This window comes from Ciconia boyciana, chromosome 11 (assembly GCF_034638445.1).
Source record: "Ciconia boyciana chromosome 11, ASM3463844v1, whole genome shotgun sequence".
Classification (NCBI taxonomy): Eukaryota; Metazoa; Chordata; class Aves; order Ciconiiformes; family Ciconiidae; genus Ciconia; species Ciconia boyciana.
This window is the reverse complement of record NC_132944.1, coordinates 2,076,891-2,092,896: the sequence shown is the minus strand read 5'-3', so window position 1 is coordinate 2,092,896 and position 16,006 is coordinate 2,076,891. Positions and strand designations below refer to the sequence as shown.

General features: G+C 44.8%; 1 protein-coding gene across 8 annotated transcripts in view; it reads left to right on the top strand.

Moving 5' to 3' along the window:
• CNBP (CCHC-type zinc finger nucleic acid binding protein) overlaps positions 1 to 15,090 on the top strand; it is a 30,379-nt gene extending 15,289 nt beyond the window's left edge. The window contains exons 2-7 of one of the 8 annotated variants that reach the window (XM_072876371.1): positions 1,454 to 1,521; positions 2,361 to 2,507; positions 12,315 to 12,434; positions 12,708 to 12,803; positions 12,983 to 13,184; positions 14,111 to 15,090. In XM_072876371.1, coding sequence (XP_072732472.1) covers positions 12,332 to 12,434; positions 12,708 to 12,803; positions 12,983 to 13,184; positions 14,111 to 14,228 — 519 coding nt within the window. In that variant the 5' untranslated portion in view covers positions 1,454 to 1,521; positions 2,361 to 2,507; positions 12,315 to 12,331 and the 3' untranslated portion in view covers positions 14,229 to 15,090. Of the gene's footprint in view, positions 1 to 1,453; positions 1,522 to 2,360; positions 2,508 to 5,496; positions 5,651 to 5,971; positions 5,992 to 12,314; positions 12,435 to 12,707; positions 12,804 to 12,982; positions 13,185 to 14,110 lie in introns of those variants that run through there. The other 7 variants (XM_072876376.1, XM_072876378.1, XM_072876374.1 and 4 more) reach the window with 7 other exon arrangements.
• The last annotated feature ends 916 nt before the right edge of the window (positions 15,091 to 16,006 follow it).

The following is a 16,006-nucleotide window of genomic DNA, read 5'->3' as shown; positions in this document are numbered from 1 at the left end:
CCTGAAGACTTCTGCCTTTCTTCATACCATGTAAGCTCTAACTTTTTATTCCACAGGACATTCTGAATAACCAACTTCATGTAATTTATAAACTTCTTCGCACACTTAAAAAACCTGTCTGGCTAATGGAGTAATTTGTATCATCAGTGAAAAATCAATCCAGTCACTCACTTAAAATACGTTAAATCTTAAAGACATGGCAGAGTCACTAAGCACATTTAAAAATGTCAGGGCCATGAGTGTACTAATAGACTTTAATTGCTTTGACCAGCTTTTCCTGGTGCTTCCACCCACACGCCTGCCCATGGGCCCACAGCCGCTGCCTGAGCTATGCCGTGGGGGTGCTGGTCTCCAGCTCCATGCTCAGCTGTGGTACAGCCATGTCTATGCCTGGCCATGGACCTCCTTGATGTGAGCCCGGTCTTCCTGGCTTGATCTCAGCCCTGCCTTGCCACCAGGGACTTGCCTGGCAATCCCCAGACTGTACCTCACTCTGTTCACTGCCGCTGGACCTGACCCTGATCTGCAAATTGACTTCCTGGCATTACTTCAGACCTGCCTCCTCATTCTGAGCTTGTCTGCCGATCCAGACTCCTGGTTGACCCCAGCTGCCATCCCTGGGCCCTGCCTGGGTGCTGTGGGGCTGGGGCCTGCCACCTTGGTATCATGTTGGGTTCCTGGCTCATTGCCCCCTGGGGAGCAGCTGGCCCTCACTGGTCCCTGCCAAGTAATATATGCATTGCTGCATATATTTATATATCTTAAAAAATATTTAGAGAGCGTATAGTAGTTTTTCAGACATATTTAAGGGTTTCATTCTCTTTAGAGAAATAGAAGGATGGTTGCGTAGCTGGACTTCTTAGTTAGCAAAGGAAGTTCTTTTTGCCTGACTCTAAATGTGGGTATCTGTGCAACAGCCGTAAGCTAACTAATCATTCTTGTATTATTATATACATTAAATAAGTAATTATTTGTAATCTCATCAGCTAATTATAATAAATCAAAATGAACTAAGCATCTGGAATCAGTCAGTATGATTGCTTCCCTTCAACTAGAATAATTTTACCCTAGAAGACTGTATGTAGCTAATTTAGCATAGACATACTCTCAAAAAAAATGGATATATAAGCCTATGAAATAATTCAGCCATGAAGCTTGTATATAAATATGAATGTTTTATAAAAGAAACAGGCACATCTTTCCTGTTATCTGTTGCATCATCCAGGGGATTATGCCTTCTGTATTTCAAAAGTCTCTTAAGATCACCACTGAAGCTTCCTGAACTGTCATTTATATGGCCAAGTATTAACCAGAGGCAGTCTTCCCTTTTGCAATCCACCAACTGATTTCACTGGGTGTTTTATCAGGCCTCTTTTCAACAGCCAGTTGACTATGACTTTTTTAAAGAAATAAATATACAGAGCTGACTAAAGACTCACTCTGTTTCTTTCAGCAACAGATGATTCTCTTTTTGCAGAAGTAATCTTGGTGGACGTTGCTGACCCACTGGGCTTAAACCAGGTAAAATATGCTTCTCTTATGCGACACTGTAATACAGAATGTCACAAGCTATCTACTGATCTTAGAGGGATAACGTCATTTGCCAATCTTTAAAAACAAATACTTTCCCCCTTTGTTATTCCTATCCCATTGGAATTAAATTTACTGCAGAGGCTATGGCAACACATTCAGGGGCAGAACTGTGCAAAGATGGGTGTATATTCCTGCTCTGCAATGGCCTCCTGTCAGGGGAAAAGAATGGTTGGGGATGGGGGAAGGAATGGGCGACAGCTACCACTTGTTCTGAAACTGCTGCTGACAAGTTGTTTTCAACTAAACCGTACTCCAAAAGCAGTTTCTCTTTTGAATGCTTACGATCCATAGTGATTATTTTAGGTCTCCTTGGTTTTGAAAAATCCCACATACAAAATGAAGTAAGATTTACTTTCACAATAAAAATATGTGGCTGAGAAGCAATGACAATTGCCCAGCAACTGAAACAGTTTTCTACCCACATGTCCAACCAACCAGAGGAAAACAATGCAAGAACATTGGTTGCAAAATGCGATTTGTTTTATTTGGTCTTAAAATGATTTGGCTCTTCATCCAGCACTTCTAAGAACTGTCTGCATTAGGAAAGATAATATTGCTGAAACAATAGATTACCTTCAACTATTACTATACTTGAGCTCCTTTGAGCACTGTTACTCATAAATTGTTCTTGAGGCTTGGGATTTTTGGGACAGAGTTAACACAACAGAGAAGTCTGGAACTGATGTAAAATTGTCTTTTCCTTGCACATAAGAAATTTGAAGACTTTGTACTTCTACCTTGTTTTCTGTGTACTTTGTTTTCTATAGGAAGTACTAACTGAGCCAGGAACAGATGTCATGCCTCTCACTTTTGTTCTTTAACTGCAAGACTATCCTTTGCCTAAATATCAAGGAGAAACCTGCAAAACAAGAATTGCAAGTTTTATTAAGATACAAGCCAAATTAATTCTTAAGGTAAGTACACAACCAAATGCTGTTAGAAGACTCTCTTATTATCTGCTGGGGGGAAATTTCATCCATTATAATGAAACATAGCTAAAAATATCCTATATTATAAGAACACTGGAACAGTACACTTTGAGGCAGTACACTTAGAGAGGATAATTAATTGATTTGTCACCAGCAGTAACACTTCTTGAGTAACAGCTTTTCACTCACAGTTGCACCCTACTTCCAACTGAGGGAGAGTCCAGGATATGATTTGAAGTCCCTTCAAATAAACAGTCTTGTTCAGGGGAATTTAGTGGCTGTGTCAGTCACAAAAACTTTCTATGATAGTTAAGTCTACAGATTGCCACCAAGATTAAGCCTGGAGTTTCCCAGCCAGTAAGTACAGTACCAGAAGTACGACCAGCAAAACACAAGAAAAAGTTTGAAAAGTTGTATTACAATTGTTTTGTCAGTCTGAAATTCCCGAGTCCTGTTACAAAGACTCATACAGAAGCCTGGTTCTAGTACTTTAAAAAAAGTAAAGATTTGATGGAAAATTTTGAGGATATGTGATTTGCTCTCTGCATTCTTTCTTAGTCACATGGATCTGTTGTTTGGTTGTTTTTTTTAATGCAGTGTAGGCATACTTGTGATTTAGAAGCTCTGAGCACTTCCTTGGCAACACATTATTTTTCTTCCCTTTATCACCTAAAAACAGTAGTAATTAAAACTAAAAGTATGACTATTTGTGAACAGGATTGTAATGCATCCAAGGCAACCAAAGCCCATGAAAATTATGCTGAACTATGACAGTAGAGATTAAAAAAGTAATTAATGGGAAGAAATGTTATTATGAGTTCAAAGCTTGTTGGCAATGTTGATGTTTTTACATTGCTGTAAAACAAATACCAGAATAAGAGTTGGCAAAAGTTTTAGTAAGACACTACAGTGTAACATGCAGAGATAGGCCTAAAAGGCTCGTCCCCTTTTCGAACCTCGATGCTGATGCAATCCAGCCTGGTTTAGTTCTGTAGAAAATACGGCATATTATAAAACATACAACACAGACATGCAAATACAGCACACAAAATACAAATAAAACCAAGTAAAGTCCATCTTAAATGAACTGCACTTAACAACACGGAGGAAAAGACACATGTTGTTACTCATATTCTAATAAAAGAAACCTAACTATAGTGCTGTTAGATTTACAGCTTGAGGAAAGGTCAATCCAAAGTGTCTCCATGATCAGCCTCGCAGCGACATTTTACTCCCGAGCCCCAGGGCCCGGTGGGGCTTTCCTGCTCTTGTAACCGACAGACAGGAAGGGAAAGACATTTCAACATAAAGTTGAAATGGCAGAATTTTAAACAAAATTACGATCATCAAATGAACAGCGTAATTGTGGATATTGCCGGTGTATTGTACTTCCCAGGACATTCACACAGAAGTGGTTTTGGCACAATACTTAGTCGCTAATTAATTTACAAAGTTCCTAGGCAAAAGCAAGAGGGTTTACGTAAAAATCCTCATAGCTGAGGAGTACTACACTAAGTAGTAATGTTATTTATGAGGTTTGTGTAAGACACAAATTCTAAGAGTAAATTTTGTTCAGTAATTCAGTTCAAAAACATTTTCCTTCTTGAGTCTTTTGGCTGTAATATGTGAAAATATCAGAAGCCTTGCTAACTGGTGTCCTCATCAGCACTAATGAAGTTATAGAGTTTGGTAAAAATTGATGGTTATTTCGTGACAGCCACCACCAACCTCTGGCGTGACGGTTCCCCGTGTCCACCATTTCCTAGCGCTACCGGCAGGACGGGAGCCAAGCCCTCCCGTCAAGATGGCTGCCGCTTTCCGGGCTGCCGCGGGCGGGGCGCAGGCGGGCGGTTAGCGCGGGCTGCCAGCCCCTGCCGGTGCCCGCCGCCTCAGTGCCTCACGGCTGCCGGCAGCCCACACAGCACCGCCGCGCTGTGCCGAGAGCCGTAGCGCGGTACCGGCGGCACAGGCGCCTTTCGGCGTCCGCGGCAGGGCGGGGTGGGGAGCGGGCAGGAGGCTGGGAAAGGCCCGGCGTCGGCGGGTGAAGAAGGGTGCCCGGGGACGGGAGGTGGCGGCGAGTCCGCTGCAAGGCTCGCTGCGGCGTTACCGAGGGGCAAACCCGAGGCCAGGGGCACGCGGGTCGCCCGCTTCGGGGTGGGCAGCAACGGCTGGACAGAGGAGGGGGGTGCGGGGAAGAGCTCCTCTCCTCGGACTGCCATGGAGGAGGCCGCGCGGGAGCAGGCACGGCAACGAAAGGCAGGGAGGAGAGGCGGGCGGGCAGGCGGGCGGGCAGCTCCCGCCCATCAGCCAGTAGAGGAGCGCGCCGTGCCGTTTGATTTTGCGTGCGGCTGAGCTGCTTTTCGCAAGGCGGCAAACCCCCAGCAGCAACCGTCCCGCGTGTCGTAGCCACCGCGGGATGTAACCCGGATGGCGGAGCGGAGGGGAAGCGGGGCAGAAAGAGGGCAGCTCCGACGCGCCGTTTCGCGGCGCCGTCCTCCCCTGCCGCCGCGTTCTGCTGCATCACCGGGGCAGGCCCGGCGTCCACGCTCGCGTGAGGCGTCAGGCCGGCGGCGGAGCTCTCCGCGCCGCGCCTTCCGCTGGAGCGCCCGGCACGGGGGAGGGGGAGGCGCAGGGAGGAAGCCGGAGCTGCCGGGGTGGCGAGTCACAGCGCGAAGGGCGGAGAGGTGCCGCAGGGCCTGACAGGCGCCGCTCCATTCTGCAGCGCCCTGGGAGCAGCCCCCAGCCAGCCCCCGCAGCGAGCGCGCCTGCGCCGCTGACGCCCCCTCGCACCGCCCACCCTGGAGCAGGCAGCCGGGCCAGCGGAGAGGCCCGGCAGGCGGGCCCCTCCCACCTTTCGACTGCGTTGGTTGGGTGTCCCCGTTTGCAACTCCGATTGGCCACCCGGAAAAGCGGTTTACGCTCATTGGCTGAGAGGTGGACTCCAGTGAGCCGTGCGCAGAGTAGTAGGGCGGGGCTGGGTGATCTAGGGGGGGAGAGCGCGTGGGGCCGTGTGCAAACCGCGTGTGGCGCAGCCAGAAGGGACCGGGGAGCAGGCGGGCAGAGCCGGAGCGAGCGGGGCCTTCTGTCGTCCGGGCGGGTACTGCCGCAGCGGGGTCGAGAGTCCGCAGGTAACTGCCGGGCCGGCCTCGGCGGCGAGGGGCGCTGCTGGGGCCGAGGGTGAGGAGCGAGGGCAGAGCGCGGAGGGATGATGGCGCTGGCGCACTCCGGCCTAGTGCGCGGGAAAGTGTCGCCGACCGGCCCGGCCGGGCTCGGGCGCGGTTCCCTGGCCCGGGTGTCGGGGGGAGGGCGGAGGGAGGTGGATGGGGAGCGCTGAGGGGGGAGTGGGGCGCCGCAGGCCCTGCGAGGGCGGGCGGTGGCGGCGGGTGAGTCAGGCTCTGGCGGGTTCCGGGAGGCGCTGAGGGAGTCTGCGCTGCTCTGGGGGAAGGGAGGCCCGGGCGCTGGGGCGGCGGTAGGTTATCGCGGTCCGCTCGGCCAGGCCGAGCGCTACCCGGGAGCGGTCTCTTGCCGAGCCCGCGGGCCGGCGGCGGCGCTGCCCGGCCTGTTGGCCGGGGTCCGGCGGCGGCTGCGACGACGTGTCCTGCTGGCTAGGCCTGCAGCGCGGGGGCGGAGGGCGGTGTGGTTAGTCGGGGGTAACGCTTCACGTGGCCGGCCCGGCGGTGCGGGGAGGGGGAAACCGCCTGGTCCGGCCTTAATGCGCGGTTGGGGTGTGTGACTAACTTCCCCGTGGGTGAGCGGCTGCGGCAAGTTTGGGGAGGAGAGGATCCTATGAGACTGGGGACTGGGGGGAAGGTGGCTGAAATAAAACCGTTTGTTCTTTTTGTCTTTCTAATTTTTTCTTAAACCTCTGCTAAACCCCTGGCTGTGGCTGAGCGGGGAGGCTGGCGGCGCGGTGGTGGCGGGGCCTTGGCCTGGGCGCACCACGTGGCTGCCCCACGTGTGAGGAGGCTGTGCCGGAGACGAGAGGGTCGAGGTGTTGCAACTATTTGTCTCCGACCACAGGCATGGATGGTGGCCTGCTCCAAATCCAAATGTGACCTATAAATGGATAGGAAAAATAGCCTGTGACATCTACAGATCACGGACTAGTGGAGCAGTCTTTTATTTAAGTTCCTGTCAGACGTAGTTCTCAAGTAACCGCGTTACTCATTTAGTATCCAGAATTGTCATAAGGAATTATTAAACTTAATAGTGGGTTTTATTTTCATTTCAGCACTTAATAAGATTCCATTGCCACCCAGCGTTAGGGTTGCCTAGTCTATGTTTTCTTCTTCAGTGCAAACTTGCCTAGAGAAGCAGTCTTGCAGCTGTCTTCAAAGTGAAGAGGTTGAATGAGTTCACCAGGGCTGTGCAACAACCTTGCGAGTTACAGGCTTAACCTACCTTTTTTTTTTTTACTGACTTTGTTAATGTCTGGACTGAATTTTATGTTAAAAAGTTCACATGTTGCTGATGTTGTTTACTTCTATTTAAAACTTTGTACTGATAGCAATAAAAAATAAAAGGGGAAGGTGGTAGATTGTGCATATTTGGTAGATAATCTATAGTTTCTTCCAGTCTATATTAACTAGTATGGATAGGCAGAAAGTGCTACAGAGTCACTTTTTTGCTGAACTTTTGCTCTCCTTTGGATTTGTGTATACAAAGGTATCCAAGAATTATTAGTCTCATCAAAGTCATGATGTCTTTTTGACCTTGCTTCTGGCCCCTCAGTAGGGATCCAAGTTCTTGAGTTTTAGTTAATGTTCAGCATTCTTGGATCAGCCTGGCTGTGGAATGTATTGAGGGGACCCAAATAGAGCGTAGGACTTGGCTTTCCACTTCTGCAGGTTTTCTTGAAGTTTCAAACTACTTCCTTTCAGAATTGGGGCATTGTTACCTGGTGGTCCGAATACTTAATTTTGTATCTTTTCTAGTGAGGACAAAAACCAGAGATGGGAGCATCACTAACTTTCTCTGTAGCATGTTTTCAGATTACAGATGTGGAAATTCAACCAGCTGAATACTGAGTAGCTTTGGTGACAGTTGTGTGTCCTGTGTTCAAGACTTCTCAAAACATGCTTCTTGGGGAAATAAAAACTCTTCTTGGGTAGCATTTCTCTTTAAATGAGTAATATTTTGACTTCTCTTTTGAAACTAAATGCTAGCACTTCTGTTAGTCCTTTCTGCCTTTCCCTTTCTTTATCTTATAGGAAAGCAAAACTATGCTTCCTATTACATAGGGGTTTCACCATGTTCAGGCTGGTTCTGGGCTGGCTTGTCAAATTCAGGCGTGGTATTGTAGGCTCGTCACCAACAGCCTGGAAAGAAACTGCTGATTCTCAACATTTTGCCTCTTTGATATAGCTGACTTGCCAAAGATTTCTTAAGTACGCTGGCTTTAGCAGTGGTTTTTATCTAGTCTGTCCTTTGATTGAAAGAGTGAAGTCCCATTACTATCAAATGGGAGTGATACTTGTAGATCAAAAGAAGCACCTGGTAAGTATAATGAAGGTAATTGCTCCTCTTGTATTGGGCTGTTGAATTCTGAGGAACTGTTAGTATCCAGAAGAATCATGAATAGTCTTAGAGGTGAGGTTCAGCTTCTTTTCTACTATGAGGAGCCCAAGTTAGTTTTACTTTTGTCCGTTAAAAGAAACTTCTTTCTCAGAGGGCATCTAGGCTAAAAGCCATATAATAAGGAGCATTACAAGGGAGCTTAGTGGTAGTTCTTTCCATCATCAGGTCTAGATGGGCTACTAAAACAGACTTCAATATTGTTGAATCTCGTGTATGAAGACTGGAGATTAATAGCACCTCTCCTGTTTTAAAAGTTTTGAGTATGTATTAACTGTAAAGCCACAGAAAGACATGATTTTCCACTTTGAAGTTTGGTGCTAAAGTTGCACTCAAAAGCTTCAAATCTGACCTAGGAAACCACTGTGGTGGCACCTCTCACTTGGATCTTTGAGCTGTTCTCAGCCCATGATCTTTAGCAGTAGGGCAATCAGACAGAACAAAGTCTAAAATTCATTCTTAATAATGTTTCGCTGAATAGCTGCAAGGTGATTTTACTTCAGCTTCAAACTACAGTTACAGAGCTCTGTGGAAGGAGTTCAGGTAAATGACTACCATCTCTCTTGAGTAAAAGGTAAGGTTTGAGGCAACTAGACTTGCGTTTCTTCACAAGTTTTGGAGTCTAGTCTATGAGGCAGTGGCTTAGTGTATCTTGCGGAATTTGGCCTGGCTCAGAAATGCTAGACAAGGCCACAGTTGTAATTTGTTTCCCATTATTACTTTTCCTGTCCTGGTGAGGTAAATACCTAGTTCTGGGATGTAAGAGGGGGGTGGGGAGGGGTGGCAGCAGGGACAAGCTGCTTTGTATAACACATTTGAGCTGTGGAAAACACTGATATGACTGAGTGAAAACTTTCCAAGAAGACTTAAACAAGTAGCCTTCTTGCAGAAGGCTTACTTAAGGTGGCCTTGATAGATAAAAGGAACTGCTGGAAACTTGTCTGTGATGACAGAATGGAGGAGTATTGGCTACTCCACAGTAGAGGAGAATTTGAACTTGGGTGGTTTCTACTGTACTCATTTTTTTTTCTCTTGGAAGTAACTGAAAAATGTAATGGTGTCCAAACTGCTTGGAGGCTATCCATTTAAGGACTTGTCTTCTGAACCAACCTTTTCTGGATATAGCTCCTTAAAGGTGGCTGTTGACCTTATCTGAAAACAAAATCCTTATATTGGTTTTCAAAACAGTTTACACCAGTGGGGAATTTTGTCCTGTGTAAGGCTTCTTAGAATGTGGGGCAAGTAAAACTAGTGTCAGCTGCGTCTACCTCTAGCTGGTGAACTTGTGTTCAGTTTCAGATCCTTTACAGGAAGAATGAAGAAGTTAAACACTAAAATACTGGTGAAGAGAAATTCCAGGTGAACTGTTTGGTACTTTCATATACTTATGGTATCTGAAGGTGGAGCAGTGTGCTTTGTAATCATACTTCTACGGCAGCCGTAACCTTCAAGTATCTCTGAGTTCAGGCAGAAAAGGGGCCTCTGAAGACAAAGGTTTTAAAATGTATTTCTCAAATAGTCTTGAAGGATAGTTGTGCAGAGACCATTGTTTGACTTCAGATTTCTTAACTCGGTTTGTGTAATCTTACTTTGCCAATTTGCTATATACTAGAGGTAAAGAAACTTTGGGTTTTCCTCTTGAAGGAGGAGTTAAAAAGGAAGCAACTTTGAATCAGATGTAAAACTTCTCTTTTCAGATTCCTTTGGGGTAGTGAGTAGTGCGCTTTTGTCCATCATGCAGATCCTGACTGACTGGCAGGTTGACAGACTAGATATAGGCTGACAAATTACTCTTAGTATAAGAACTTTTCCACTGTGTATCTAAAGCAGGTCTAGCTCACCTGTTAAACATTTGTCTTTTACCATATGTTAACCTAACTGGTTATGTTAGGTTCTTCATATGGGTAACTGCCGGCAGCATTCAATCCTGTCACTTCATGCTGTAGTCTCAAGTTCATGGTTTGGAATGAAAGTCTGGTAGTTGTTAGTATCTGTAAAGATGTATTGCAGTTCTGTTACAGCTCTTGGCATACTATTTTGCTCTTTTTAACAGGTCTTATGTTGCTGTTCTATAATGTTTTAATGTGAAGACTTTTTTTAAAGAGAGTTGCAAGTTGAGTGAAGAATGTATCTTGGTATATACTTTGGAGACCCCGCCTTGTCCCTCTTGAAATTCAAAGCAGCATCAACTATTGTGCCTGAGCCCAGCTCCTGCAGTTGGCTTTGCTCGTGTTTTTCCTGTTCTGCAGTGTCAACATGGTTGCTATGAAAACAGGCATAAACAATAGCACACTGAGTGCCAGCTGCTGCCACCATAGTAGACAGCTCTCCGCCCTCGGGTGTCCTAATAAGATAGTTTGAAATCTTGAACACTGAGATGAAACAGAGAAGACTGGGTTATGTGTAAAATCCTAGTATATCTCTTAACAAGAATAAAACAACTGGTTGTCTGAGCACTTAACATCTGTTTAAGATCTTCTTGCATCCTTTCATTGTGGAACTTCATTTTAAGAGCAAATACCATCATCTGGTCCAGCTGAGAGGTAGATGTGGGATTACAGAAGTAGCATACTAAAGTTTATATCTCTTGTACTTTGAATTCTCGGGCTTCTACTGTGGTTGGAAGGATGGATGGTCCCTTCTATGCTGAAGGTGATTGGAGAGAGAAGTGGTGTTTTGAGGGAGGAGTGGCTAAAAAGCCACAGTAAATTTGTTCAACATTGGAGTGCTTCAAAAACAACTCTAAATAAAAATTCATGTTTAGATATATGCTCTCCATTTAAGAGCTAAATGTCAAGATGCTAATTCTGGTTCCTTCTTGAGGTCATGTGTTCTTACTGCCTCTGTAGTGGCTTTCTTCAAGACACAACTCACAAACGTTCCTGGTAATCTGGAATGCTGGATGGTTTGGAGGGGAGGGAAACATTCTGTAACACAAATAAATTGTAGAGTTACAGGAGGATTATCTTGATGGAGGATCAGGTAAACTGAACAAACATACCAGATAATGATTCTACTTCTGTTGGGTTAAGAATAATGAGTTGGGAGAGAGCATGTGAAGTATTTAAACTTCAGGAGACTTCATCAAAACAAAGCTTGACATGTGTATTTTTAAACTAGTGTACTTTAAACTTGTCTTCAAGCACACCTCAAAAAAGACTCCAACTTAAATGTTTAACTTCCTTGTTCTTTTATTTCTAGTTCTAGAGTTAGTTCTTGCGTAACTGTTTTTGCAGCTTAGGGGAGTTATGGTACTGTGACCGCGGTCTGTTTAACCTGCCCCATCCTAACCATGGCTTCAGTGGCCTCTGGCAGACTGACTTCCCTGCTCAATGAAACGCATACCTCTATTCCCCAATATGGGCAAAAGAAGTGGTTTATATTGTCTCTGACAGGCATGCCTATCTGATGTTTCCCTAGCATTCTAAGGATGTTTTCCAAGTTAGCCTTCTAGATATCTGGCAAGTGTCTGGTATCTTGTAGGGAAGTCAGATGTCTTAAACATTTTCTTTCATGTAAACCTGGGAGTGAAGCATGCATCCGGAGCTGTAGGTTAATATATTGAAGTTGTAATTCTTGTTTCTCAGAGTTTAACTGCTATTTAGGTCATAAAAGAACTTAAGTCTTCAAATGTTACGCTTATATGCTCTTAAAGGCTTTAGGTTTAATACTGCCTATTCTTACGAGTAGCTTCCAGAATGAAGCTTCGTTAGTCAAATTTAGTAGCTGCCAGCCAGACACTTAATGAGAGAGTGTAACAACTACCAAAGGAAGAAATACCTTGTAGAGATAAGTAGCTGGATTTTGAGTTTAACTCTGAGGAATAAGGAATGTGTGTTACTAAAAGAGAACAGCAGCAAGGCTGGTAAGACAATAGTTAAAGGGGTCTACTTTTTTCCCCCCACTCCTAAGCATTTTGTAAGTTTTTGAAAGAAAGACTGGCTACTAAAACTAACTAGAGGAAAAGATATCTAGTACAGTGTTTCTTTGGCTGTTCAAAGCTGCCTTACTCCAAGCAAAGCAGAGACAAACTTATCTCCTACAGTGGTTTTAATAGTCATGATCAGATACTGTACAAGAAAGTCTTGAGTTAGCTAGAAGTTCTGTTTGGTTTTCTTTGCCTTTGCTGGGAGAGTGGGAAACCTCTAAATCTCTTACTTTAATGTAGTCTTTGGTTGGGAGAGGGGAAGGTGATCTAAAAATGTCTTTCTTCCTCAGGCAGGTAGTCTGCAGCCATGAGCAGCAACGAATGCTTCAAGTGTGGACGTACTGGCCACTGGGCTCGGGAGTGCCCTACTGGAATTGGCCGTGGTCGTGGGATGAGAAGCCGTGGCAGAGGTGATTGATCACTGTGGTTTTCAGTATTTGTACAGTAAGATCTTTAGCTGACTGTTCTGAATAGTGTGTAAAACTGGCTTTGTTAGTCTGAGGCAGTTAGAACACAAATTGGTAATAAATTTTGCTGGTTCTTACCTCTCCATAAGAATTTTGCCAGGGTTCTCTGAGAGTGAAGTTCACTTGTCAGTTCAGCTGGCAGTGTCCTTGATTAACTTTAAGAATATTCTTAAAGTTAAATCCTTAAGCCTTTTTTTTCCTGTTACCCATTTCAAGCAGGCTTCCAGTTCATGTCTTCATCTCTCCCGGACATCTGTTACCGCTGTGGTGAGTCTGGCCATCTTGCCAAGGACTGTGATCTTCAGGAGGATGGTAAGTATCACTAAAGATTCTATCTCTTCAATCACAGAGATCTGTGGTTGAAGAGAAGGATACAGTGCACTGATCGTAATTCACTGGAAACAAGCTGTCCTTGTTCTTCATTAGAGGCATGCTACATCTCACTCTACCAAGGTTTTATAGTCTTGTTTGGTATGTTTTTCTTATTGTGGAAGCCTGCTATAACTGCGGTAGAGGTGGCCATATTGCGAAGGACTGCAAGGAGCCGAAGAGGGAGAGAGAGCAGTGCTGCTACAACTGTGGCAAACCTGGCCACCTGGCTCGTGACTGTGACCATGCAGATGAGCAGAAGTGCTATTCTTGTGGAGAGTTTGGGCACATTCAAAAAGACTGCACCAAAGTGAAATGCTATAGGTAAGAACTGTCAAGACACAACTGCAAAATGTACCTTAAGTGATAGATACGTTCTGTACCTAATTTTGGTTAGGAAATGAGGCTTAAACTTTGGCAAGGTAGCTTGTTTCTTTAAACAGTTACCTACTGTTGTTCAAAACTAAGACTTCAACACCTGTTAGCAAAGTCAAGTAATAGATTCAGTGATGCTCATCTCCAGGTGGCCAGAACAATGCAGATGTTAAATCACTTAAGCTGTACCGGAGAAAGGGCAGTATCTTTTTGCAGAAGATAACAGGAAGTACTTGCCTATAGCACAAACTTAAGGTAGAGTTGGGTACCCTGTATCTTATGGTGGAACTAACAAACTCCAGCTGTACAAATCGGCTGACTGGCACAGCCAGCCACACCAGGAGTATACTTAAGACGTCTTGGTTATAGGAAGCACGCATAGAAGCGGATGTTAAATCACTTGGAAATGCCAGCTGCAGAATGCTGTCTGGTTTTTGAATGCAGGCCTATACCCGAAACAGCGTGTTCCTGAGTGCAGTATTCTTCACCCCCACCAAGGTTCTTTTCTGTGGAGGAAGGAGAGAGAACATGGTGCATTTGAGTTAAAACTAATTACTCTCAAAAGAGGGCTAAACTGCAGACGGAAGCATTGGAGCAGGCAAAACCTGACACACAGTAAAAAAAACCCCAAAACTTCTCTGTATTTGATGTATGATGGTTTTGATGTATACAGTGATTAATGTGAGTTGATCCGTTGGGGAACAGTTCCTGGCTCTGGTGAAGACAAATTTGCCTCATGTCAAAGAATTCTTGAACACTGAAGCAGAAGTCTTGAATGCGGAACTAGTGTTGCATAAAATTTAAGTAGATTATGTACTTGACAGAATAGGATTGCTGTTCTGGATGGTTTTGATGAAATCATTTGCTTTTTCCAGGTGTGGTGAAACTGGCCATGTAGCCATCAACTGCAGCAAGACCAGTGAAGTCAACTGCTATCGCTGCGGCGAGTCAGGGCACCTTGCACGGGAATGCACAATTGAAGCTACAGCCTAATTATTTTCCTTTGTCGCCCCTCCTTTTTCTGATTGATGGTTGTATTATTTTTCTCTGAATCCTCTTCACTGGCCAAAGGTTGGCAGATAGAGGCTACTCCCAGGCCAGTGAGCTTTACTTGCCGTGTAAAAGGAGGAAAGGGGTGGAAAAATCAACTTTCTGCATTTAACTACAAAAATGTTTATGTTTAGTTTGGTAGAGGTGTTATGTATAATGCTTTGTTAAAGAACCCCCTTTCCGTGCCACTGGTGAATAGGGATTGATGAGTGGGAAGAGTTGAGTCAGACCAGCAAACCCTCTCTGGGTTACATGGAAGTGATCCTATGCAGGAGGAAAGAAATTCTGGAAGTGTCTAAACTTCCTCATAACTTTAATTTTATTACAATGGCCTTGGATTGTCTGACCTCAGTAGCTGTTAACACCAAGTAATATCTGTATCAGGCCCTACCTAGAGCATATAGCTGAGTGGGAGTAAACAAACAAGATGCACATGCCTGTTAATGGCCATATGAGAGAGAGAGAGAAATCAGGAATAAACTTAAAAGTAACAGTAATTCAGTCAATGAATGTTCATGTTGGAGATACAGAACGTAATGGGAAGCTTTTGAATAAATATTTCAAAGTAAATCTGAAACCCAGACATCAGTGCTCATAGCATATACAATTTGGAGCTATTCAGGAGTTGCAAATAAATGCATTTTCACAGAAATCAAGATGTTATTTTTGTATACTATATCACTTAGACAACTGAGTTTCATTTGCTTGTAATCAGTTTTTAAAGTAAGATGGTAAAAGCAATTGAAGTCCTAGAACATAGAAAATGTAATTTTAAACTATCAATAAAGCTGGAGGAGGAAGGGGAGTTTGGCTAAAGTTCCTTTTGTTTATTTTTGGTTTTCATGTACACAGTGCAAAATAACGTATTAAAAAGGGGTATGTGGAGGTGTAAAAAGTTTAGTTTGGACTTTTCTTTTGTACTGTCCTCTGTTAAGTTTCCATCCGGTAGCATCGAACTGTAAATACATTAAGTATGCAGTCCTTCTTCCAGACTACTGAGTATCTGTGTCTGTTCATGTGAATGGATTGCGTGGTCTCAGAGTGGGCTTGTTTCATCTATGCTGATGCTGTCGAAGCATTTCTTTAAAAATCATTGAAGGAGGCTCAAACATTGAGGGTACAGCGGGTTCCAAATCTGGAGTAGGTCAGTGGTCTGTTAGCAGTACTTCAGCCTTTGCAGCTGTCCCTGCACTGGGAACCATCAGCTACACCACCTAGTATTACAGGCACTTCCCATTGCCCTGCGTTGCTCTACTATGTTGATTGACGAGGGCTAGTAAACAGTTACAGAGTTACACTCTGCGTCAGCTCCCTTTTCATCTGGGCAGCTTGAGTGCATCCACTCAATAAGTGAATAAAGTCATCTTGCAGTGCCGGAAAAACAAGGGCAGGAGTTCTTGACTGGTCAGTGACTCACCGTAGGGCACAACTGTAGAAGGTGTGTCTTCAGTGGCTGGTGTTCAAGGCAACTAATGGCAGCTTCAGCTGGAGTACCTCCTGAGCTCTTGGCCCTCTTCAGGAGCTCTAGCAGAGCGTATGGAAGCTGTCAGTTATGGTCAGGGATAGTGTGCTGTGGTCAGTTTGTGTTTGCATCTCCACACACGAACTGAAGGCTTTCCCTACTTTCAAGTCCCAAAGTGTTTTTCGTAGGCTATGTATACTATAGTGTTGAAAAAACTGCCTGTGATGTTGGGATGGTTGTGTGTGGATCTCTCTTTAGA